Source organism: Arachis hypogaea, chromosome 6, assembly GCF_003086295.3.
Source record: "Arachis hypogaea cultivar Tifrunner chromosome 6, arahy.Tifrunner.gnm2.J5K5, whole genome shotgun sequence".
Taxonomy (NCBI): Eukaryota; Viridiplantae; Streptophyta; class Magnoliopsida; order Fabales; family Fabaceae; genus Arachis; species Arachis hypogaea.
Window position 1 is genome coordinate 8,928,830 of NC_092041.1, and position 24,274 is coordinate 8,953,103.

The 24,274-nt window shown below is 30.4% G+C and overlaps 3 protein-coding genes and 1 pseudogene across 7 annotated transcripts; 3 read left to right on the forward strand and 1 right to left on the reverse strand.

The window, feature by feature from the left end:
• The first annotated feature begins 8,588 nt into the window (after positions 1 to 8,588).
• LOC112695852 (uncharacterized) lies at positions 8,589 to 10,156 on the forward strand. The gene is made up of 2 exons (XM_025748367.3): positions 8,589 to 9,468; positions 9,605 to 10,156. The coding sequence occupies exons 1-2, from the start codon at positions 9,266 to 9,268 to the stop codon at positions 9,702 to 9,704; spliced, it is 303 nt and encodes a 100-aa protein (XP_025604152.1). The 5' UTR covers positions 8,589 to 9,265; the 3' UTR covers positions 9,705 to 10,156.
• Positions 10,157 to 14,085: 3,929 nt separating this feature from the next.
• On the forward strand, positions 14,086 to 16,759 carry LOC112695853 (uncharacterized). 5 transcript variants are annotated; one of them, XM_025748369.3, is made up of 3 exons: positions 14,086 to 14,255; positions 14,808 to 14,935; positions 15,738 to 16,759. In XM_025748369.3, exons 2-3 carry the CDS (start codon positions 14,839 to 14,841, stop codon positions 16,562 to 16,564), a joined length of 924 nt encoding a protein of 307 aa, XP_025604154.1. In that variant the 5' UTR covers positions 14,086 to 14,255; positions 14,808 to 14,838; the 3' UTR covers positions 16,565 to 16,759. The 5 variants fall into 5 exon arrangements, with proteins under 5 accessions (XP_025604154.1, XP_025604155.1, XP_072052749.1 ...); XM_025748370.3 differs by having other exon boundaries at positions 14,120 to 14,255; positions 14,802 to 14,935; XM_072196648.1 differs by having other exon boundaries at positions 14,154 to 14,384.
• Positions 16,760 to 17,977: 1,218 nt separating this feature from the next.
• LOC112695854 (uncharacterized) lies at positions 17,978 to 19,451 on the reverse strand (annotated as a pseudogene).
• A 2,052-nt stretch (positions 19,452 to 21,503) lies between these two features.
• LOC112695855 (probable indole-3-pyruvate monooxygenase YUCCA10) lies at positions 21,504 to 23,890 on the forward strand. The gene is made up of 4 exons (XM_025748371.3): positions 21,504 to 22,434; positions 22,674 to 22,907; positions 23,352 to 23,477; positions 23,563 to 23,890. The coding sequence occupies exons 1-4, from the start codon at positions 21,820 to 21,822 to the stop codon at positions 23,731 to 23,733; spliced, it is 1,146 nt and encodes a 381-aa protein (XP_025604156.1). The 5' UTR covers positions 21,504 to 21,819; the 3' UTR covers positions 23,734 to 23,890.
• Positions 23,891 to 24,274: the final 384 nt, after the last annotated feature.

Below are 24,274 nucleotides of genomic sequence, written 5' to 3' on the forward strand. Positions count from 1 at the left end.
GATGATGGTGGAAGGCCAGTGCTTCTAGAAGATGGAACCTTGCGTGAAAATGGTGGTGGAGGGCCAGTATTTCCAGCAGAAACAGGAAACATTTTTCTACAGAATCAAGAACGAAAGTAAATTTTTTTGTTTTGAAATCAATTTTTTTTCCACGGAAGTGATAAAATAACTTATCAAAAAGGAGAAAGTCATCTATTTCTACTTCTTCCAAAAGCTATAAATTAACTTTTCGAGAAGTTAAAAGCTCTTCTTAAAAATAGTGCCAAACACACTTATCGTAACTTTTCATAATTCAAAAGTAAAAAAAAAGTAACTTTTGTGCGTTCCCAAACGGGCTCTTTTTAGAGCATTTCTAATACTAATTTTAATTTCAATTTTATTTTAGATATTTGTGAAACTATTTATCATAAATAGTGATTTAAAATTGAAAATAAAACTTGTTCTTTCAATGCTTAGTTTCAATTTAATTAACATAATTATACGAGTGGTAAAATTTTATTTGTTTTTAATTAAAGTGATACTATATTATTAAGGTGATATTGATTTTATTTCATCAATCAATTTTAATATAAATTTCAATTCTAAATTAATTCACTTTTTAAATGTAATATTCTAAAAATACTCCATTAAAAATGTTTTTACAATCTTTAAAAATTATGTAATTTATTCTTTATTAATTGAATAAATTTTTACTCTTTATTTATTATATTTTATATTAATAATTTAAATTTAAAATTTAATATTTATAACATTTTATTTTTTGCTTCTACTTAACAAATTAATTTTTAAAACATGTTATACTCTTAATTTTTTTCGTAACACATTAAGTATTATTTTGATATCATCAGATGAGATCTTTATAATTTTAGTAAGATTGGGCAGAAACTATCTTCCCGACATATTAATCCAAAAAATTGATATTCTTTTGTTAAGTTAAGCCTAATGTAAGAAAAGAAGAGAATGATAATTGACTGGGGTTTTTTGTATTATAATTTTGACTGGAGACTATGACATATTGTTTTAACCTTTTAATTTCAATGGTGACTGGTGAGTTAGTGGCTATAATAAATAAAAGAGTTAAGTATGGTTTTTGTTCAATGGTTTTCAGCCAGAATTGAAATCGTCCCTCATCTAATTTTTTTATTTAGAATCATCTTTAATATTTTTTTCGTATTAAAATCGTCATTTTTATTTTTTTGGACAAAAATACCCTCACCACTATCAACACAATTACCTCCTCTACCACCACCACCACCAACACCAATACCACCGCCACAACCTTTGCCAACACCACCACCAACACCACCACCAGCACCCCCATCCCCACCCCCAACCAACGTCCCCTCCCCCTTCCCGTCTCCCCTACTCCCCACCTCCCACTTTCACCTCCACCTCCACCTCCACACAGAGAAGCAGAAACAGAAAATCAACAAATTCAAGCACAAATTTAACATAAACTGAAATAGAAAGCAACAAATCAACAAATCAACACAAAGTCAAATCAACAAATTCAAGTACAAAGTCAAATCAACAGAGAAGTACAAAGTCAAATAAGAAAGACAGCGGCGAACGGTGGTTCCTCAGGTACTGGCAGAAGGTGTTCCAATCAAAAATTCGAAGCTCCGGTTTGTTAAAGGCAGCCTCTTCTCCCTTCGCATTCCCTTCCCCATTTCCCCGAGGAGCAGAGCGACGGCGGCAGCAAAGAGCGGCGGCGGCAGCGGTAATGAAGACCGGTGGCGGCGGCAGCAAGGAGAGTAGTAGAAGAAGAAGAAGGTGGTGCGGTGCGGTGTCGGAGGGCGGCAAGGCGGCGGTGCGGTGGTGCGGCGGTCCCCCTTCCCTCTCCCTCCCCCCTTTTTCTCGCGCCCTCCTGCTTTCTTTTTCTCCCCACCCCCTTCTCGTATCCATTTCTTTCTTCTTTTTTTATTTTATTTTATTAAAATAGGGGTAGTTTTGGAATTAAATTAAAAATCTATTCTATTATATAAAAATCGGATGTCTGCACTTAATGATGGAGCTGACGTGGCATGCTCTAGAGAGTGTTTCCCGATTTAATTATTTTAACTCATTCAAAATAATTTATTACCATGACTTAATTATATCAGCTAATTGATTTGATTAGATATTTAAATATTAATATAATTTATTATAATATATATTACTTAATTAATTTTACTACATTAATTGTAATTTGTTATATTAGTTAATTAATTTATTCATTTATAACGTCTGAAATAAAAAGAATAGATTTGTTGTTTATTCTAATTGAATTCATTAAATTTAATTATACATTATATACGAATTAATAATAATTTATAAATCACTTTATATTATATATGTATTAACAAAATATTATATATATCTTAATGTGTTAATTAAATATTATATACGCACAGAAAAATAAATACAAAGATGATTTATATAATATTGGTAATATTATATTAGCACGGTGATTCTTTTTTGTTTTGATATCATATAGTATAGATCAATTAGCATTATTTAACATATCTAAATATTTATTATAGGATATTACGTCTTTATTATTTCGATTCTCTTAGCACCTATAAATACCCTTCTATATTGTATCATTTTACACAACTTGAATACACACAAATCTTTTCTCTACTGCTCTCTCTTACCCTTTCTAATAATAATAAGTACAGTTTAATTTAGTTAGAAGTTTATTATTTTATAGTCTTCTATAAAATAATTTTTTTATCACTTTGGATATTTTAACTCTTTTTCTTTCTTTTCTCTTTACATGTAATTTTGTTGTGCATTAACTTTGTTTATTTAATGATGAAATATACTCATGTTAATTCTATCATATAATAGTTTTATTTTTTTCCTATATATTTTGATTTGTATAGTTACTATTGATCTTAGTGTTTTCGATTTTGTTGTTTTCGTTTTCTTGAATTGTTCTTTATTTTTTTATGACTTGATAATTTTAAAAAAAGCAAATAACAGAAAAAAAAGATGGCCAAAGACGAATGTTAAAAGTCTAAAGGAGCAACATCATTCCTCAGCATTATTATTATTAATATGAACTTTATTATTTCTTTTCTAACATTCTTTAATACAAGCTTCGTTTCTTTTTCTTAATTATTATTAATACTTTTATTCCTTTTTTCTCTAATTATAAATCTCCTTATAATAATTTTTTGATCGGATATTTTTTTGTCTAATAAAGTTTTTTCTCTATTTTTTTGTCAAAAATAATTGATATTAGAAAAAAAGATAAAAGTAAATTTTAAGATTCAAATTTAAATAAGATGTGCAAAGGATAACTATTGAATTCATTTGGTCGATTTAAACACTTTGTATTATCATCGTTGAAAATTTCAAATACTATTATAAAATTCTAGATATTTTTATTTTATTATTCTTAAATTATATATTATACCGTGTATTTGAAGAGTTTCATCTTTTTAAAAATAAGTGTGACATTATATACTTTTTTAGATACAATAAATGAAGAATAAGGTTAAAGTAAGTAACAAAATTGATTATGATAGACTAATTATATTATTATTAATTAATTATATTAAAAGATTAAGATTATGATAGATTATCATTATTTTATTATTTTTTTATTTTTTGATATTAATTCAAATATTTAGCTTTTTTTTATTATCATTTTTTATTCTCTTATTCTATGTGTTTATTCCCATAAATTTTGCTAAATTAAATAAAGCACTGTATATCTTCTTTTTATTCTTCTTTTATATACACATAAAATTTATTAAATTATTTCTCTTCCATCTAATAATTTTATTTCTCTTCTATTTATATTTTTTCCTTCAATATTTTATTGGTTTTTATTTTTCTAAATTTTATTTTAATTTATGTATTTGTTCTTGCTATACCTATTTTTTATTTATGTGTAATATACATTCTTATATATGTTATAGAAATATGATTTGATTCCATTAACTTGCCAAATTTTTTTAAAAAATCTAAAGCTAAAGTACAAAAATATATTTATAGATATTTTACTTTAATTTTTTAACTAAAAAATATAATATTTTTTGTCATATTTGTTAGAATTCTAAGTTAAATATGAATATTAATTTTTGAAATAGAATAAATATATTTTAAATTTTTTGCATCTAAAAATAATATTCTATCAATGTTAGAATTATTTAGATGGATAAGTAATAGTGAATATAGAATTATTGAGGATGGATAGAACTAAGTATATTTTTTATTGAAAATACGAATTTAAAAATATTATACTCAATTCTCAATAGTCAACCTCTCATTGAACCATTGTATTATTAAAAGATTTTTGAAAAAATAAAATAGTTTTAGGTGTATAATTTTTGTAAAAATTTAATTAATTTAAGATATTTATCATCGTTGATTAAAAAAGTAAATTGTAATGACAATTTAATATTTTTATACTCTTAAAATATTATTTATTTATTTTTCTAGCATTCTTTATCATCCAGTGATCACATTAATATAATTTAATTCAATAAAATTATTTATTATCATTTGATTGAATAAAATTTTTATTTTAGCTGAAAATTTTAGAATTTCTCAACTTCAAGATCATTCATATTAACTCATTAAAAAATATAACTAAGAGTGTGGAAGTGTCTCTTTATTCGAGAGTATGATTGAGATCAGAGAGTTTGGCTCTTGTGGTTCTTTGATCTTCGTCAACTAAAATCTTCTGTATTTTTTATAGGGCTGAATCTTAATTTTACTATGGGAAAAGAGCTACAAAGGCGAGTTTGATATGTTGAATACCAAAATTCTAAAGTCATTATTTATATTTGAGTGTGACACTCAATAAACCCTAAAACTCAAATAAAATAGTATCTATGATTTTAATTTCATTTATCTAAATCAAAAGTAATAATGACTTATTTAATTCAACATTTATGACAATAAATAAGATCACCGTTGTATAAGTCATTTAATGTGAAATTACTTAATTTACGATTATAATTGATATATATGTATTATCCATAAATATATTAAGAAATAATAATTTTTTAACAATCTTCTACGTACTTGGGTTATAAATATATATTTTTCTGAGATAAACTCTTATAAATTTTACGCGCAAATTTGAATGTTATTTCTCTTATTACTTTCATAATCTGGTCTATCTCATATATTAGTTATGAAATTACCGAAATTTTTATCACATTAGTGTCACAACAAAACCACGATGATCCCATACTAAAATACTTAACCACATAGATCAAATTTGGATGAGAAAATTCAGAAATTACATGCAAAAATGATCTCATGCATGTCTATTTTTAACTTGAATAAAAATTTTATTTTATTCGGTGACAGACTCAGATGAAATTACAACGGCAACGTCCGGGCTCATAGCGAAGGCGACTAAGTGATGAGTCTGTGGAAGAAGAAGAGAAGAATTTAACAGACTCACAATGAGAGAGAGAGAGAGAGAGAGAGAGAGGAAAATTTACCTAGAGAAAAGGGACTCGGCAGGAGAAAGGTGGCGACGGGCTCAACAGCAACGGTAACGGGATGAGCAGCGATGATGATATAAGCTGTGAACAGTGATGGACCCAGAAAAATTTAGTAATGGGGACAAAAATATAATAAAATTTAAGTATAGATATTTTTTTTGCTTCCCACAATACTCAACAAGTTAAGGACAAATCCATCATGAATTTGAATTTCATTTAAAAATCTATAATTGGCTGGCAACAATTTGCTATACATACGAGACATAATTCGAACCCTCAATACTTACTTAAGCGGATGACTAAGTTAATCACTTGACCAATCTAAATTGGTTTAGATATATTCAAAATTTAAAATTAAAACTATCTAATATATATTGATAAGAACTAGAAATATACACACAATCATTATTATAATATTTAAAATAATAAAAATATAATTTCATACGCATAGTATAATATTTAAAATAACAAAAAATATTGATAAGGACTTTTTTTTAACATGACTAAATATTATTTTTTATATATTTTTAAACAATTATTTTACTTTTTATTATCTCATATTTAATTGTCAAATCTACTTATTATTATTTTTATAGTATAAATAAATTTTTTAACCAAAATAATTACAATATATTAATACATAGATAATATATTTTTTTATCTTAAACAATTTTTAAAAAATCACTAATAATTTAAGTTGTATTTAATTAGAAAACTAAGTTTTAATTTAATTATTAATTAATTAACTAATATAATATAATTAATTAACACTTTTTTTAGTGTATTTATTTATTTTTCATACTAAATCAAATTTAACAATATAATTATTATGTGTTAAGTTTAACAAAATATTTTTTAACATAAAATACAAAAGAACTATTTATATTTTATTTTGAGACAAATATAATATAATAAGTAGTATATATGTATATAAGTATTAATTTAAAAAAAATGTGGGGGCAAATGCCCCTCTATATTAAACGTGGGTCCATTCCTAGCTGTGAAGGAAGATGAGAGTTGTGAATAGGTAGGCGGCGATGGACTCCGCAACAACATGACGCGAGCTATGCGATTTTTTTTTTGTGAAGAAGCTGAAAAGAAGAAAATTTTGGGTGAGGATGATTGAGTTTATCTTGCATGACTATAGAGTATAGACTGAAGCTATAAATCATCTGTGATGTGAGACAAATTCTAATTTCTAAAAAGTGTTTATATGTATATATTTGGGGCAGGTACACCCTAAACCCGACCATATACCCTATCTTGAGCAAAATCTGTTCCGACTTTGGTCAAGTTATTACTCTTTCTATCTAGGTATGAACGGGTAGGGTACCCGCGTATTCAGAAACTCCTGCCAAGTCTAACCACGTATTGATACTCCATTTATTAAGAGTTTAACGCTAGCCAATGCATTGCTATATACACAAGGCGAGATTCTAACTCCTAATAGTTGTTTAAGCAGACGAGTGAGATGATCACTTAACAAACTCAAATTGATTAAGAGAAATAATAATTATTTTAACATTTTAATATTAAAAATTTTGAGAGTTTAATTTTAATTATAATTTTATAAAATATTTATAATAATAATTACTATATATATTATTTAATTTTTTAATAAAATTTTTAATATAATTTTATGTATTATCCCGTACAAGGTACGTGAACATACACTAATTTTATTAAAAAGGACGATTTTAATAAAAAAAAACGTTAAAGATGATTTTAAATCGAAAATTAGATAATAAACAATTTTAATTCTGACCGAAAACTTTTGGACCAAAATTATACTTAACCCTAAATAAAACATTAAAACCAACTTAAAGTCTTAAACAACGAACTTGTGAATAAAGTTTAAACATATTATTTCGCATTTGTACTTACGCCTAACATTTCAATTCAATCTTTATAGTCTAAATTATTTAATTGGTTAACAACAATTTAATTTAATATTGGAACGTCAAATAAAAGCATGCTTTTCTCTGGTCAATGCCTATAAAAATGGACTTGAATATGGATATACATCATTATATGAAACAAAAGCTTCCATAAAGATATTTAACAAAAACAAACCGACACTCTTATTTCATTTAAAAAGTAATTATTATAAGATTGTTAGTTGTACAATCATTAGATAACCTAATAAACATTTATAAGTTACGACGCTATAGATATACATCATTGATTTGTGCTATTCATTTTTCTATCACCCAAGTCCTAAACTAATAGCTAGCATTTGTTTTTTTTATGAAGCTTCTTTTGAGATAAATATAAGGGTAAATTATTAAAAATATACTCAAATAATTTTGTTATTAATAAAATATATTTAAATTTTATTATTGATAAAAATATATTTAAATAATTTTAAAATATAATAAAATTATTTAATAGTAAATATATATTTTTTAAAATATATTTTAAAAATTAAATTTTGATAAGATTTTTTATAAATATACTTAAAAAAATGAGATAAAAATAAATTTTTTTAAATATATAATTCTTTATAATTTTTTAAAAGTATTATTCGTTGTTGACAAAAAAATTACACAAAAAATATATATTTAACGAAAAATTATCAAATCTTAACCATAAAAATATCTAATTTTTAATTGTGCATGAAAAAATTGCATTGAAATTCAATTTCAGACATTTTTTGAAAATATATATTTATTGTTAAGTATATTTGTCACATTTTTAAATTATTTAAGAATACTTTTGTTGATAATAAAATTCGAAAATATTTTTGTCAACAACAAAATTATTCAGATGTATTTTCGGTGGTTTATCCTAAAGACAATGATAAAGTGATAAAAATTATAAATAAAATGATGATCAATCTTATTTTATTAATTTATCAAATTTTTTTAATTAGAAAAAAAGGTTTAATTTGATTGAAATTAATTAGATAGATTATGAACAGAAAAGAAAAACAGGTGTGGGAAATAAAATCACATTTCATTTTCAGTGTACTCCAAGTCTCCAATATATAAGATATTTTTTTTTTATGAATTTGTATGGTGGATGAAAAAACACATAGGATCCAAAAGTAAGAAAGCCCAATAAAAAGGTTAAGAGTCCAAACGACGTCGCAGCATGAATCTCTTGATATTTAAAGGGATTTCTTATCCCTGCCCCCTGCCTCAGGAAAGTTGGGTGAAACCAGAAACCCTAATTAAGGTGTTCCAATATCTGGCGATGTTTGTATTTTTGGTAAGAAAATTTGGGGGAAAATAAAAATTGAATTGAATGGTAGGAGGAGAAGCTGATGATGAGGGTATTATAGGCATGAGCTGTAGCGATATATTTGCGCACCGTGTTCTCATAGTACACGGGTTGTTGCAGCTATGTTGAATGTGCCATAATGCTAATCTGAGGCTCCTTTCTCTCATTAATCCAAACGGGTTTTGATGTCTAGAACTAATTCACTAACTAACAGTCAATTTGCCAACCTTTTTTCTGAATGATTGTTGATGCCACTCAGCAAATGGATATATATTTATCATGGAACCGTTTTGAGTTATGACAAGCAACTACTACTTTGAGTCGTGGGTTTGAATGGTAGCTAACCATGATTCATCTGACTAGTAGTTTAAGCAGCTTTGTTACAATTCGATGTACCGTGTACGAAGAAGGATTTTCTGACTTGAATGTAAGAGATTTATAGCCACTATATAAGATCCACTACATAAGAAGCTTTGTTAGAACTTCATAGTTTCACTACACCTCTTCCTTCCCTCTAGCTTTTGTAAATACAACCTACTTGGGGTGCTCTGTTTTGTGTTCTAGTGTGTGGAGACTAGAGACATCTAGCCATGGGACCGGGTGGGCCGGGGGGTCCTGGTGGGCCTGGTTTTGGTGGCCCTGGCGGACCTGGAGGCCCTGGATGGGGTCCTGGCCCTGGTTGGGCTCCGGGGCCTGGTGGACCAGGCTGGGGTCCTCCTGGGCCTGGTTTCTTTGGACCCGGTGGATTTTTTGGTGGGTTTGGAGATGGTATATGCAACCTCATTTCTTCATGGTGAGTAGTAAACAAACATTACGTGAAGCCATGATTGCTATATTTTGGGCCCATTAATAATGACAATGCCCATTAATGAATTTCACATATTAGAACCGGCTCTAAATTCTAATAACTTTCAAATGTGGCAATGCAGCTTCTATTGTTTGTGCTGTTGTTGGTTGTTCCAAGGTTGCTTCGGAGGTCCACGTGCATCATTTGGCCCACCCGGCCCAGGAGGTCCACCTGGCTTCTGATGGGCAGGCATATTGTCCACACTGCTATTGTCTATCCGGAATGAGGATCAATCAAGGCCTGGCTTCACTTTGTTCTCGAGTTGTGATCAATCAATGAGCCTTAGCTCAAGTGGCACTTCTCCCCTCTCCCCACCTCAAGGTCTAGGGTTCAAACCCTAGAGAATGCAATTGAGGAAAATTGTGAAAATATGTGAGGAGTGTGTGGGTGAGTTGTGTACCTAGGATTGGGGTTGTCCAATCCATTGGGGTACCTAGGATTGGGGGTTGTCCAATCCACCGACCAAAAAAAAAAAAAAAAAAAAAAAAAAAAAAAAAAAGAAGAACTAGATGTAATAATGCAAGGCTATTGTTCTTGTAATATGTCCTCTATCTTTTTGTCATTTTTTTAGCAGAACCATTCATACTGTATTTCTTCTTTTCTGATCAAAGATTTTCAAGTCATGAATTTGATACATCATACATCTAGTAAGTGGTAACTCACACTAGCTTAAATAGAAGGCAAAGTATTTGATGGAGCTCTCTATGAGAATTTCATTGGATGGAGCTCTCTAAAATATTTATGAATTTATCCCATTTCACTTTTCTATATTCATTTACTGGAAACAAAATTTTAGGAATTTATTAACAACTTTATACTTAATAAGTTAATTAGACTCCAATAATTCAACAAATTCACAAATCACAATCATCCATCTAGTCATCTGAGGCCATTAACAAATATATATTACAGAATTTTTTTATGAATGTGGACACCAATAAGTGATGCTCAATGGAAAAAGCATCAAACACCACAAGTGATGAATAGTTTGAGAAAATACATTTCTTCAAAGAAGCACACTTTGAGCTTTTGCAGCTTTCCCAACTGACGAGGAATAGAGTTATTGAGATTACTAACGTGCGAATCTTCTAAACCCGGAACAAAACCCGAGTTCCAATGGTAAGAACCGAAAACATTAGTGTCATAAAGTGCTGAAGTTTGGAGATTGATAAGTTTCAAAATATGGAAAAGAAATGGAACCAGAAATTTCAGTGATTTCGCCGGAGAAATTTTCGGCTGTAGCTCCTCTGTTGTGATTTCGTCGATGACTGCTGCTCCGAATGGAAGGCTGTTGTCCGATGAGAACATAGGACGAGTTTGTTCCTTTTTTTTTTCACCTCTTTTTTTCCCACCATTTCTCAATAAAATTCAATGGAACTAGGTATTGTTTAAATATTATTCTTTATTCAATTTTTAAAAGAGAAAAAAATAAAAAATGAATAATTTTTTTAATTTTTGAGTTAATCTTTAAATAATTTTTTAGTTGATGAGTTTTTTTACATTTTTCTTTTATTTTTTTATTTATTTGTAGTTGTTCTTGCTCCACTTCTTATATTGAACTCTCTTGTTTAAAAAAAAAAATTCTTAAAAAAATTTATCAAAAGCTAAATTTTAAAAAACAAGTAATTTATTTTACTCTAGTTGTGTTCTGATTAAAAAACTTATGTCTATTTTTGTTATTCTTCAAGTGAGACTAGTATTAAAATTTTTAATGTTAATATTTTTTTCTGCTTTTCTAGAGATCTCATGATGTTCTAGACTTAATAGTCTTATTTTTCTCATTATTGTTCAACAGATATGATTTTTTTCCCCTTCTTTTTAAAAGAATATCTCAATGTTACATATCTTAATAGACTAAGTTTTTGAGATTTTTTTTTCTAGGATTTCCTCAGTTCCTCTTTAGAGAAATTTAATTATTTAAAGAATAAAAGAAACAAATATTTCGCAGAGGAGATAATAGAGCATGTATTTGAATATGCAGCCGTTGTCCGTGAGATGAAAATGAAATTAGTGGATGCAGAGATTTATTTTGTGGGGGTTGATTAGAAAAACTAAGGGTTACATTTGTATATAGAAAGAAAAAAATTTGAAGAGTCAATTGGTCAATTTTATATTTTGACAATTCTATTTAACGGAATTTTTCTTAAAAATTTCATAAAGTACTTAGCCTAAATATAGGATGGTAATACTATCCAAATTTGTAGGTATTTACTCTGACCTGTTCCAGGCAAGTTTTTAGTAAAATGAGGTCGGATTTAGGTTTTATTTATCCCGATATTTATATATAAATATATAAATAATATGTAAAATAATTAGTAAAATTATTAATAATATTATATTATATTTAAAATTTTACTTTAATTTATATTATATATGTGATAATGGTTATATAAATTTTAAAATTTAATTTTATTTATTAGATTTTAATAATTATAGAGATAAGTAAAGACAGAATAGATACCCGCAACCAGGGACGGACCCAGGCATTAGAGGAGGGGGCACTTGCCCCCACTAGGTTTTAGAAAAAAAATATATATATAAAAATTAATATATTTGTTTTAATGTAATTTATTTTTGTTCCACAAAAAATTATAAAAATTTATTTTGAGATTCATGTTAAAAATAATCTTTTTACTAAATTTAACGTACAATAACTTAATAATATTTATTTTATTAAATTTGATTTAATATCAAAATTAAAAATAAGTAAATGAATTAACTCAATAAAAAAATTAATAAACAGTAATAATATAATTTTTTAAATTCAATCAACTCGTTAATTATCAAATTAAATCTTTGTTTTTTTAATATAAGTAAAATTATCAGTATTTTGTTGTCTTAAAAAATTAGTTGAGATAAAAAAATAGTATTTATCTATTAGTTAATATCCTTTATTTTAAAATGATATAATATTTTTTAATTTTATCTTTTAAATAATCTTGCTTATAATAATTATTTTAGATTAAAAAGTATCTTATGTCATAAATATTATAAAAAATAAATTTCCTAATTCAATGAGAGGTCATTAATATTTAAAAATTATAATAAGTAGTAGAACAATTGTTTAAAAGCATGAAAGTTAATTTTGATATATTAAAATATGTATCTTTTTTTACATAGTTATTTAATTATATTTATTTTTTTAGATAATTATTTACATGATAAATATAAAAAATATATTTAAATTACAATACATAATTAAATAGATTTATAAATGTTTTAATCTAACAGTATATTAAAATTAAATTAAAAATATATAAAAAATTAATTATTTCAAAAAGAAAGAAAGAAAAATAATTGTAAATTAAGTTTTTATTATTTGATATAAACATATTTTTCATATATAGGTTTATTTTTTTATGGTATTTATATACAATTATAGTTTCAAATTATAAATGCTAGTGTATTAATAGACGCTAACATGCCAATTGATTCAGTCTTTTATTATTAAATGTATATAAAAATACATAGAAATAAAATTAGGTATGATGAAAAATTATTTATAATTTAATTAAAATGTTTTAATTTTAAATTTTAGGAACAAAAACATATTTTTTTATAAATTATATATAATAAATAGTATTTTAAAAATAAAAGTGTTCACTAACTTTTTTTAAATTTTATATTTCTATTATATTTTTAATATAATTAACAATGTTCAATGAAATTTATTTTAAGATATATTTTTGCCCCATTCTTAAACTTTTCTGGGTCCGTCGCTGCCCGCAGCGACAAATTAAGATTCAACCTTTTAATATTTGCAGATAAAAACGAGACAAATTTTATACGGTTATTGTTGGACAGGGCGAGTCCTACCCGCCCCGTTGCCTCTACCTAAATAGAAAAGGAAACGATAATAGTAGTCTGTTGGGTTTTTTTTTTTTAATTTCATTACCGTGGTTCATTTTTAAGGCAACTGAACTACTGAAGAACAAACTTCAAGGAATTTGAGGAAATGGATATAAGACGGGTAATAGGACAGTGCATGAGATAAAAAAGTAGAGAAACACATTCTATATCCCAAAACCAAAATCACAAACGTTGGCATGTGAACATGAATGAAATTAGGCTCTGGGCCCAGGCTGTACTTACTACCCTAATCCACCACAATGCTTTGCTTTGTTATCACTTGCCCGTTACAACTTTCTTTCAATTCATGTGGGCTTCCTTTAATCAGAATAATAATAAATGAACATTGAAAGAAAAGTAATTGGACACCCATCATATTAATTTACCAAACCTCCATATTCAATTACGTTTTCCGACCGTTACACCATGTGTGCTCGCTCCATCACGTTACTAAATACTAATCCATGCATGATCCCGCACTCACCATGTGTTTTTCAATATATTTATTATTATCATATAATATAAAATCATATTCTTAAACTACGATGTGATTTATTTAATGTACTAGATGTGACATGATGATTAAAAAGTTAATTATGTTATAATCATATACTCACACCATATTCATATTTTATGTTATTACCAGTTTACCACTGTCTCTGCACAAGGGAAAAAAAAAATCTAGAAATTGGGGACCATGAGATTGGTACACGTGTGTGAATATGATTGAGTGAAGATGTGAGAATAGAGACAAAAGAATTCAAAATGGAGAAAGAAGAAGAGAACAACATTTTAAGATACCGGTCTCCCTCTCTTGTCTCTGCTTGCAGCAGAAGACCACCACTGTGACTCGGTGAGTTGACTCGGAAGCATTCAAGAACCAGGTTGGTCTTACGCCCTTTCCTTTCCGCTCTTATTGATTTACGAGATGGGCATTGTGAAGTTCGAGTCTTTTGTCCTTTCTATCCTCATCGCTCAACGTATTCCCCCATGTACATGCACCTCAGTTAGATGTAACTTTTTCTGCAATTTTTCTCGCTTTTATGTTTGTGTGTTTTTGAAGGTTCCCCTTTGGTTTCGTTACTGGTAGTAATTGCAGTGTTTGAAATGACGATAACATCCTTACATTTTTGACCTTATATGGATTTGTGTGGAACCGTGTTCTTGTAAACAACGAAGAGGCAGTGCCACTGTTGAGTCGGTGCAGTTAGTTACTCCACGCAATTTCTCATTTTTATCTTCTAGTGATTTCCGTTTTTATCTTTTAGCTATATGTGTTTGTGACTGTTTGGAGTATGTGAATGTGATGGAGACTTGTTAATGCTAGTATATATATGGTTATGCTTGCGTATCACTTCTTGTTTGGGGAAACCGAGGTTCTTCTTTGTTGTTTTGCCATCATATTTATGTTTGTTTTTGTTGATGATAAGCAACAGGAGAAGAGTGAAGCAGAAGAGGAAGAAGAAGATGATGGATGAAATGACCAAGAATCAACCTTCACACTGGTGGTGGCTTGAAACCACCACCACTAACCGTTCCCCGTGGCTTCAATCCACTCTTTCAGGTTCCAATCTTCATTCCTCTGTATCCATCCTTATTAATTTGCATGGTCAAAAACGGTTGCAATTTTGGACAAATTCGTAAGTTGTAACTGATAATTTGTGATTATTAGATTGTCTTGTAACTTTTTATATGCATAGAAAGTCCTTTGCCCATCTTGTTTAGCCTCATCAGTGATTTGAAATTAGGAGCATCTTCTTGTCAAAAACTAGCCCTGGTTATAATGACTAATAATAATCTGCTGTGCATTGAATCATGCTTTGATTGAGTTAAGTAAGATTGAGCGTATCCCTGTAACTGTGGCATAACACATGATGATTCAGGCCCAACCTAATCTCCCCCTTATCTTCGTATAGGTATAGACATATAGTGTTTTACAAGTAAAAGAGAATATTGGAGTTGGAATTTTTGCAAGAATTTATTTGCCAGAATCTTGTATTATGCTACTTGATCATTAGATTAATAGAATTGAGGTAAAAATCTTTATCAACTACTAATCACCAGAACTTCCAATTTTTCTTAACTTGTAGCATTTGTCAATTAAAAAAATGATGTCACTAGTGTAGCTGTAGGATCATAAAAAGTTTTTAGGCCACCGTTATCTGAGTCTTGCCTTTCAAGTTCTTTTTCTACTTTTTGCCTTATGTATTTAGCCGTTGGAGCAACCTTTGTTTAGTTTGACTGTGACTTGTATATGCTGCTACTCTACATTTGTGGCATAGAATTATATTGTTGAGAGGGAAAAGGTAAAAAAGTAAAAAGTGATTTAGCACTGATATGTGAATGTCTATTGAGGCTTATTGCAGAACTAAATGAGAAGACAAAAGCTATGTTAAAGGTAATTGAAGAAGATGCAGATTCCTTTGCCAAGCGTGCAGAGATGTACTACAAGAAGAGGCCAGAGCTTTTAAGAATGGTTGAAGATTTCTATAGGACGCATCGCTCGCTAGCCGAGCGCTATGATCAAGTCAGACCCGAAACTGGAATCGGCCTACTCAATTCAGGAGGATCCCCATTTGCATCGGCCAAGCATCGGTTCGAGAAGTTGCTGACTTTTGCAGATGATCATCGTGGTTATGATACTTATTCAGAGAGTTATGATGTGGAATCTGAAGTTGATGATCCTGAGCAAGAAGTAGAAGAAGAAGAAGAGAGCAAGTCTAATCACAAAGAAGAGGTGGAAGTTTCATATGTTGCTGTGAATGATGAAGTGATAAGACTGAGGGATGAGATGAAGAGACTCAATGAAGAGACCAAGGCACAGAAAGATCAACTCAAGATGAAAGATTCTGCTTGTGATGAAGTAATGATGCTGAGGGAAGAAATAGAGAGGCTTAAAGAAGAGAATGAGGCACAGAGGGAACAACTCAAGCAGAAGGACGAGGAGAAGATAGAGGTGATAAGGCAACTGAGTATGGCAATTGATGTGATGAAGGAGGAGAATGTGAAGATGAGAAACTTCATTGTTGCTAAGGAATCCACCAAGAAATGGAACAAGAAACCATTTGAGTTCAACAAATTTGTGGGAGAATTGTCTGAGAAAATTTTCAATTTCAATTTCAATGTGATTCCAAAGAATGAGCCTAGTGTGGAGCTCTCTAGACGTGGTTTAACTAGTTTGCAAATATCTTAATTCTACAAGAACTGTGTTATAAAAGGGTGTCTATATGTTTGTTAGGTAATTAAGCAAGAAGCCTAGGTTAAGGAATATTTTTTTAATACGATGTATGTTACTATTCTTAGACTCTAGTATGTTGTGTATTAGTTTTATTTCTACATGTATTGTACTATTTATTGTTTATGTATTCAATTGTTTCATTTTTCTTTATTTGTTATCTATGATTCTACCTACAACCTATTTGGCTATTCATGATTCAAATTTAATGATGGACTTTTCTTTGTGAAAGCCAATAGAACAAACCAACAAATTATAATGGATTCAGTGTAACTGTGTAAGCATTAAGCACAATAATTGAGAGGGAAAAAAAACAAGATGATGTTAATGGAAACAATGTTACCAGACAAGTGAAATCACGTATACGCACACTAGTGAAAATCACTCCTTAGTGGAAGTTTCATAGTTTTTAAATTGTATCAAATTATTTTTCAAAAAGTAAATTAATTTTGAATTAGTTTACAATATGTTATACGAGTTTAAAAAGTTATTTATCTAAAATAGTTTGATGTACACTTTCCAACCGAAACTTTGTAAATGTCTTTTATGTTGGTGTGGCAAGTGGCAACCGTTTCTACCACACTTTTGCAGTTCTTTATTTTTTGGAAGTAAGCAACCATAAATCCCTGTACACTAAACCAAAGACAGACCTTGTTAGAAGAAGAGTTAACGTAAAAGATAGAGGAATTGAAGAATAATGGTGGAAAAAGAAGTAGTGATAATCGTAGGTGCTGGAACTTCAGTCTAGCTGCTGCAGCATGCTTAACACAAAAATCAGTACTATTCATCGCTCTCGAAAGAGAAGATTGTTTTGCTTCTTTATGGCAAAAATACACCTATGACTGTCTTCACCTTCACCTTGGAAAAAAAGTGTGTGAGCTTCCCTTTCTTCCATTACCTGATTCCTACCCTCCCTATGTTCCTAAGAAGCTCTTCATTGAGTATTTAGACTCATATGTGAAGCACTTCAGCATCAACCCTTTTTTAGTATATGATTATTGTTATTTTCTTAGTATCTCATTGTCATTTCGTGGTGTAAATTTTCTCAATATATTTCTTAGTGTATTAAACTTATAGTAGCAAATATGTTTTTGTTTTTTTCTCCTCACTTATTCATGATAAAATAAAAAATGTCCGTGATTTCTGCTATTGAATACCACGGCAGCGGCACTGCTTCACTCCCTCAACTTATTTTATTAGCCATTTTTTCATGGCTTATCAAAATGTAAATTTTCTCTTTTCTTTTCTCATAATTACGTAATTATGTTGTCGTTCAGATGCTCGTGATTTCTTCTAATACGGCAGCGACATCGCCTTACTAAACCCTCCCTCAAGATTGCATATTTCCTTATTTAGTTTTCAGATTGCATATTTCTTTCATAAATTCTTGTTATAAAAAACAGAGCCTCAACGGTTCTTACGTTCACAGAACCTTGAGGTGGGTAACTAAGTTGTTCAATTTGGTCGCATCAGCAACTTACATGGATTTAACATTGACCACATATGAGTCATTTTCAAAACCTTCATAAACTAAAACAACTCACATATATAGCTACATCAAGTAGTTCAAATTAGATTTCAATGCAAGCACTTTTTCTTTTTCTTTTCGACGTCTACCTTAATTAGTAATGCAACACGCCAACCTTGGAGGAAGACTTCAACTTCTTCTTGGAGTGCTTCTTCTGCTTATCAACAGCATCATAATCGGTCCTCTCCTTCCACTTGCTCTTGCATAGCTTGATTGGCCTGTTCCCAACGTACTTCCCGTTCATCTCCTTCAGAGCCACAGCGAGGTCCGAAGGGTCCGCAAAGCTCACGAATCCGTACCCTTTGGTCTTCCCTGATCGCTTGTCCCTCACAACTCTCGCCATGTTAAACGAAGGGAATCTTGTGAACGCCTTCGACAAAACGTCGTCGTTCACCTCGTTCCCTAGATCGCCGCAGAACAAGCGATGGTCGTTCTCCGGCCACTCGGCCAGTGAGGGATCCTCCCACGTCTGCCCAGCGGCACGGCGGGGAACTGCCTTCCGCTTCGCGTCGGTCTTGTGGTCGACGTCGCTGCTGGCTATGGCGGCCTTCACGCTCTCGAGAGCCTCCGGGGTGATGGTCTGGGCGTCGCGCTGGAAGAGTTGCTGAGCGTCGCGCTGGAATTGGTGGTGGTGTGACGGTGGAGGAGGATAGCTGTATGCGGCAGCAGCGGGGGCAGCGGCGACGGTGGGAGGAGGGGGACGAGGGGGTGGGGCGTAAGGCGGTTGTTGAAGGTGGAAGGGAGTGGGGAAGTAAGAGGGATCGGAGGAGTAGGTGAATTGAGACGAGGAGGAGGAAGATGAGGAAGGGTTTGCCATGGAATTCGATCGATCTGGATATTTGGGGATCGAAATTAGGGTTTGACAAATTGGGATTTCGGGGATTGCGTGATGGGAAGTTGAAGTGGAGAAGAGGTTTGGGAAGGCGGCGGGTTCGATTTTGTTCGATTTTCCTTCTTCTCTAACTATGAGGGACTCGGGACTCCTATGGGCTGTGGCCTATCGGGTTTTTCAGCTTCAAACCGCGGTGATTTTGTGTATTTTATTTTTTAATGTAATTAATCTTACACAATTTAACTATGAACAGTAGATCCGACAAAAAAAAAAAAGCTTTGGAAAGTAGAGTTTCATTTTAAAGATTACTTATTCTTATTTTAAAGATTTTTAAATGAATGAAAATAGAAAACTGAAAAAATATTTAGTGGTTAATCTTATGTACTCTAAATGTACTCCAAATATAATTAATTATTATCAATATTAAAATAATAAAAAAATAATATATGTAACACTTCTTCTCATTTTGATTATATTCAAAAATTTGTTTATAACTTGTTCCAACCACTTTTTAGTATACAATTATTGTTATTTTCTTAGTATTTCACTATGTCTTTTTACGGTGTAAGTTTTTTCACTTTTTTTCTCAGTGCATTAAACATTTAAATTTATAGTAGTAAATATGTTTTTGTTTTTCTCTCATCTCTTCTTTAAAGCTTAGTAAAAATGTCCGCAATTCCTATGGCTGAATAGTGAATACCACAGTAGTGCTAACACCTTGCTGAACCCCCTCTCAACTTTTTTTATTAGCCATCTTTTCATGGCTCATCAAGAGGGTATAAACTTGTTTGTTAACATCACTATTAAACTAATAAAAAAATTGACCTAAGTAATACTCCTCATTCTAATTATATTTTAAAACTTGTTTATAGCTTTCTCTAACAACTTTTTAGTTTACAATTATGATTATTTTTTGGTAACTCATTGTATCATTCTATGATGTAAATTTTTTCTTTTTTTTGGTACATTAAGTTTATAGTAAAAAATATATTTTTATTTTTCACTCTTCTCTTCTTCATGGTTAGGTAATTATGTTATTGTCTAGATTTTATATGATTTTTTTTTTTGTCTTTCTAATCTTATATGGTTTGAACTTTGAACTTCTATTCAAATTTTAGTGTCAACCTGTGAAGCATGTTATTGCCTTCTTTTTATTTTTGGTCAGAATCCAACCCAGTTGGACCGAAGCCCAAATAAACCGCACCAAAACACCCAACTAGTACCCGACTCGGACAAAGATCCATCCCAACTCCATTCATCGTCTTCACCACACCTCTTAATCATTGTTTTGGGTGACCTTATATGCACTGTTTATTGTCAATTATGCTGATATTCCTTGGATCATGACCCTGGACTTCAAGCAAAAATTTTTCAAAGCCTATCTTATGAATCTGTGTTTTGGTAATGGCCCATCTAGTGAACTTTATTAGATAAAAAAAAAAACTAAGTTAATTATTAGTCTACTTAAATAAATATAGAAGATGCAGCAAAAGCTTAATATAAATAACATATCTATATGCCTTTTTAATACTGCATCTGAGTTCAAGTTCTAGTTAAAGTTGGATATAATTTAAGAACTCAGTGTGTGTGAATGAAGAGTGTGTGAGTAGTGTATAATGACAAAAAAGGAAAAAAAAACAAATATTGAGGGTCTTGTGATTTGCCGAGAAGAGACTATTAAATAATAAAAAAATGTTTGATATTAAATATATAATATTAAATTTTCTTTTCAATTATTTGATGAGGTGTGACCTCTAGGAGGGGGATCCATTTCCCTGTCTTGCCAAGAGAAACAAAGAAGCTAATTAAAGATTTGAATAATAAAAATCATCATTTAAGTCAAGATTGTCGGCTAAAAAGTGGGAAACAAGTTGAAATATATATGCCAAAATAAGTCGAAACAAATTCAACTCCATTATTGAATTTGTATTAATTGAATTCTTAGTTGGATTAAGAGATATTTAGAATAATGTTAGATTGGCAATAACATAACTTTATTTTATTTAATTTAATATTCATAATGTTATATATATAATATTTATAATTATATATTTATTATATTTAAAATTATTTATTTATTTCAGTAATACTTAAGCAATAGAAATAAAAAAAATACATTACATAAAATAAAAATAAAGCCAATTATGACTTTCTATATTTCTCAAATTATGGCTTCCAGATATTTTTGTTTGTCTATTTATACAATATATGTTACTATTCTTAGACTCTAGTACGTTATGTATTATTTTTTTTTCTACATGTATTTTTTGTGTATTCAATGGTCTCATTTTTTTTATTTGTTATCTATGATTCTATGTACAACCTATTCATAATTCAAATTTAATGATGGGTTTTTCTTTCAGTTTGTGAAAGGGAATAGAACAAACCAAACAAATTATAACGGTTGTGTCAGTACAATAATTGAGAGAAAAAAAACAAGATGCTGTTACTGGAAAGTGGAAACAATATTACTAGACAAGCAAAGTGTTTGCGTGGAATTGTTAGTTATAAACACGTGCACTCGAGTGTGTGTGGTTGAGATTGACAAACTCAAGATTTGAGCTTCTTCCAAATCCACACCTCATTCATCATCTCTCCTCATTTTCTGATCCAGAAAGTATATATAGTTTGTTTTTTATTTAGTTTTTTACTGCAAAAGATTTATTCATTTAAAATAGTTTGACGTAGACTTTCCATCCGAAAGTTTTAAATGACTTATATGTTGGTGTGGCATTTGGCAACCGTTTCAACCACAATTGTGGAATTCTTGGTTTTTCGAAGTCAGCAAATAACCACCTTGTTAGAAAAGAAGTTAAACTAAAAAGAATATAGATAAATTGAAGAAGGAGAAGAATGGTGGAAAAAGCAGAAGTGATAATAGTAGGTGCTGGAACTTCAGGTTTAGCTGCTGCAGCATGCTTAACACAAAAATCAGTACCATTCACTCTTCTCGAAAGAGAAGATTGTTTTGCTTCCTTATGGCAAAAATACACCTATGACCGTCTTCACCTTCACCTTGGAAAAAAAGTGTGTGAGCTTCCCTTTCTTCCATTCCCTGATTCCTACCCTCGCTATGTTCCTAAGAAGCTCTTCATTGAGTATTTAGACTCATATGTGAAGCACTTCAACATCAACCCTTTGTACTACAGATCTGTGGAGCTTGCGGAGTTTGATGAGGTGGATCGGAAGTGGAAGGTGAAGGCTAAGAATAGAAGCTCCGGTGAGGTTGAAGAGTATTCTGGAAGGTTCTTGGTGGTGGCTACTGGGGAGACTGCTGAGCCACGTGTCCCTCGGGTTGAAGGTTTGGAGAGTTTCAAAGGGAAAGTGATGCACTCCACAGGATACAAGAATGGGAAGGAGTTCAAAGATGAACATGTTCTTGTTGTTGGTTCTGGTAATTCTGGCATGGAGATTGCTTTGGATTTGTCCAATTTCGGTGCCAAACCTTCCATCATTGTTCGAAGCCCGGTAGGTAGTTTCCGGTGCTTTCTCGACAACTGTTTATTTGTGAAGTTAATTGTTGAAAATCCTTAAATGATTACCTGTTTTTAACTAATAACTACTTCATACAAAAACACATGCTTTCACCTATTTTTCAAGCCATTAATATGTGTATGGAAATATTTATATAGTTTCAATGCATTTTGTGGTTTCTAGCTCTGTTTTGCAGATTAATGTTATTGTTTTTTGTTTGTATTATTATGTAGGTTCATATTCTATCAAGGAATATGATGTATTATTCAGGGATGTTGTTGAAGTATTTGTCCCTAAGCACAGTGGAGAAGCTGCTTGTTATAGTGAGTAGGATAGTGTATGGGGATCTGAGCAAGTATGGGTTACCTTGGCCAAGTGAAGGACCTTTCACCATGAAAATCAAGTATGGCAAGTTTCCTATCATTGACTTGGGAACTATCAAGAAAATCAAGCATGGAGAGATTCAGGTATATTCATATTTTTTATGGTAATTTCGGTCCCTATTAATAAGTGTTGTTAAAATTAAAATCATATTTTTTTATATTTTAATAATATTTTTAGACACATTTTTTAAAAAATATTAAACACTTTTTAAAAGATGATAAGTATGATATCCACATAAATATAAACATATTAGAATCATCCATTTTTGTGCATGATGTTATGTCCTAGGAACGGGTAATGGTATAATTAGATTAAAAAAATACCTATGTAGGACGTAGAATACAACATATACAATAAAAGAACAAGAACTAAAAGCGTATAGGTCTTTGTCTGGTCCTTACAACTCAAAATGTCCAGGCATACTATATTAAATAATACTTAGTAGTGTGTTGTCTTTATCTATCAATTATCGTCGTATATTATATTAGTTAAGTGTATATTGTATGATATATAATGTTGCCGTTCAGGTGTTATCGGTAGAAATAGAGAAAGTTAGAGGTAACGAAGTGTTGTTTAAAGATGGCAAGTGTCACTCATTTGATTCGATCATATTTTGCACTGGCTTCAATAGATCAACACAAAGGTGGCTCAAGGTACAGGATAAATTAAATACTTCACATTTAACATATCTAAACTTATATATATAAATCGTCACATGGTTATATGAACTACCTACAGGGAGGTGATGATCTTCTGAATGAAAATGGTTTAGTCAAGGTAAGTAATTTTTCAAATTACTGGAAGGGTAAGAACAATTTGTACTGCGTTGGGCTTGCACAAAAAAGATTCTTTGGAGCTAGCAGTGATGCTCAAAATGTAGCAAATGATATTGCCTCACTTCTCAATTAACATGTAATTCTTAATGTTTTCTTGGCCTGTATGGTTACTTTTTTGTGATAAACAAAGGGGCAAAACGACCAAAGACACTACGTAGAAACTATTCTTGGCCTGTATGGTTACTTTGAAGTTTGAACTTTTATTCAAATTTTACTATGTTAGTGTCAAACTATGAAGAATATTTTTTTTGGTCAAAGCTATGAAGCACTATTTTTGTCACTATATGAAGCATGTTTTTACATACAACAAAACCGCATAGAAGCCCATCATATGAACAATTTTCTTGGATTGGCCCATCAAGAATTTTACTAGACCAAATTGAATTGAATATTGGGTCGGGTAACGAACAAGTTTTCTGCTTTTGGGTTTGGGCTAGATGTAGCCCGGGGTCCCGACCCAAAAAATGTGAAATGACAAATGAGATTATTCTCTTCTCACCAAATGTATATTGAAAATAACTACTTGCCAATGAGCCTTGGCTCTAGTGGCATTTCTCGTCCCTTCCTACTTCAAGGTCTAGGGTTCAAATTCTAGAGAATGCAATTGAGGAAAA

Coding starts and splice junctions, on each gene's coding strand:
- LOC112695852 (XM_025748367.3), top strand. CDS start 9,266: ATGGGACCGGGTGGGCCGGGGGGTCCTGGTGGGCCTGGTTTTGGTGGC. Junction 9,469..9,604: donor TGCAACCTCATTTCTTCATG/GTGAGTAGTAAA, acceptor GTGGCAATGCAG/CTTCTATTGTTTGTGCTGTT.
- LOC112695853 (XM_025748368.3), top strand. CDS start 14,692: ATGCTAGTATATATATGGTTATGCTTGCGTATCACTTCTTGTTTGGGG. Junction 14,936..15,737: donor GCTTCAATCCACTCTTTCAG/GTTCCAATCTTC, acceptor GGCTTATTGCAG/AACTAAATGAGAAGACAAAA.
- LOC112695855 (XM_025748371.3), top strand. CDS start 21,820: ATGGTGGAAAAAGCAGAAGTGATAATAGTAGGTGCTGGAACTTCAGGT. Junction 22,908..23,351: donor TCAAGCATGGAGAGATTCAG/GTATATTCATAT, acceptor GTTGCCGTTCAG/GTGTTATCGGTAGAAATAGA. Junction 23,478..23,562: donor CAACACAAAGGTGGCTCAAG/GTACAGGATAAA, acceptor AACTACCTACAG/GGAGGTGATGATCTTCTGAA.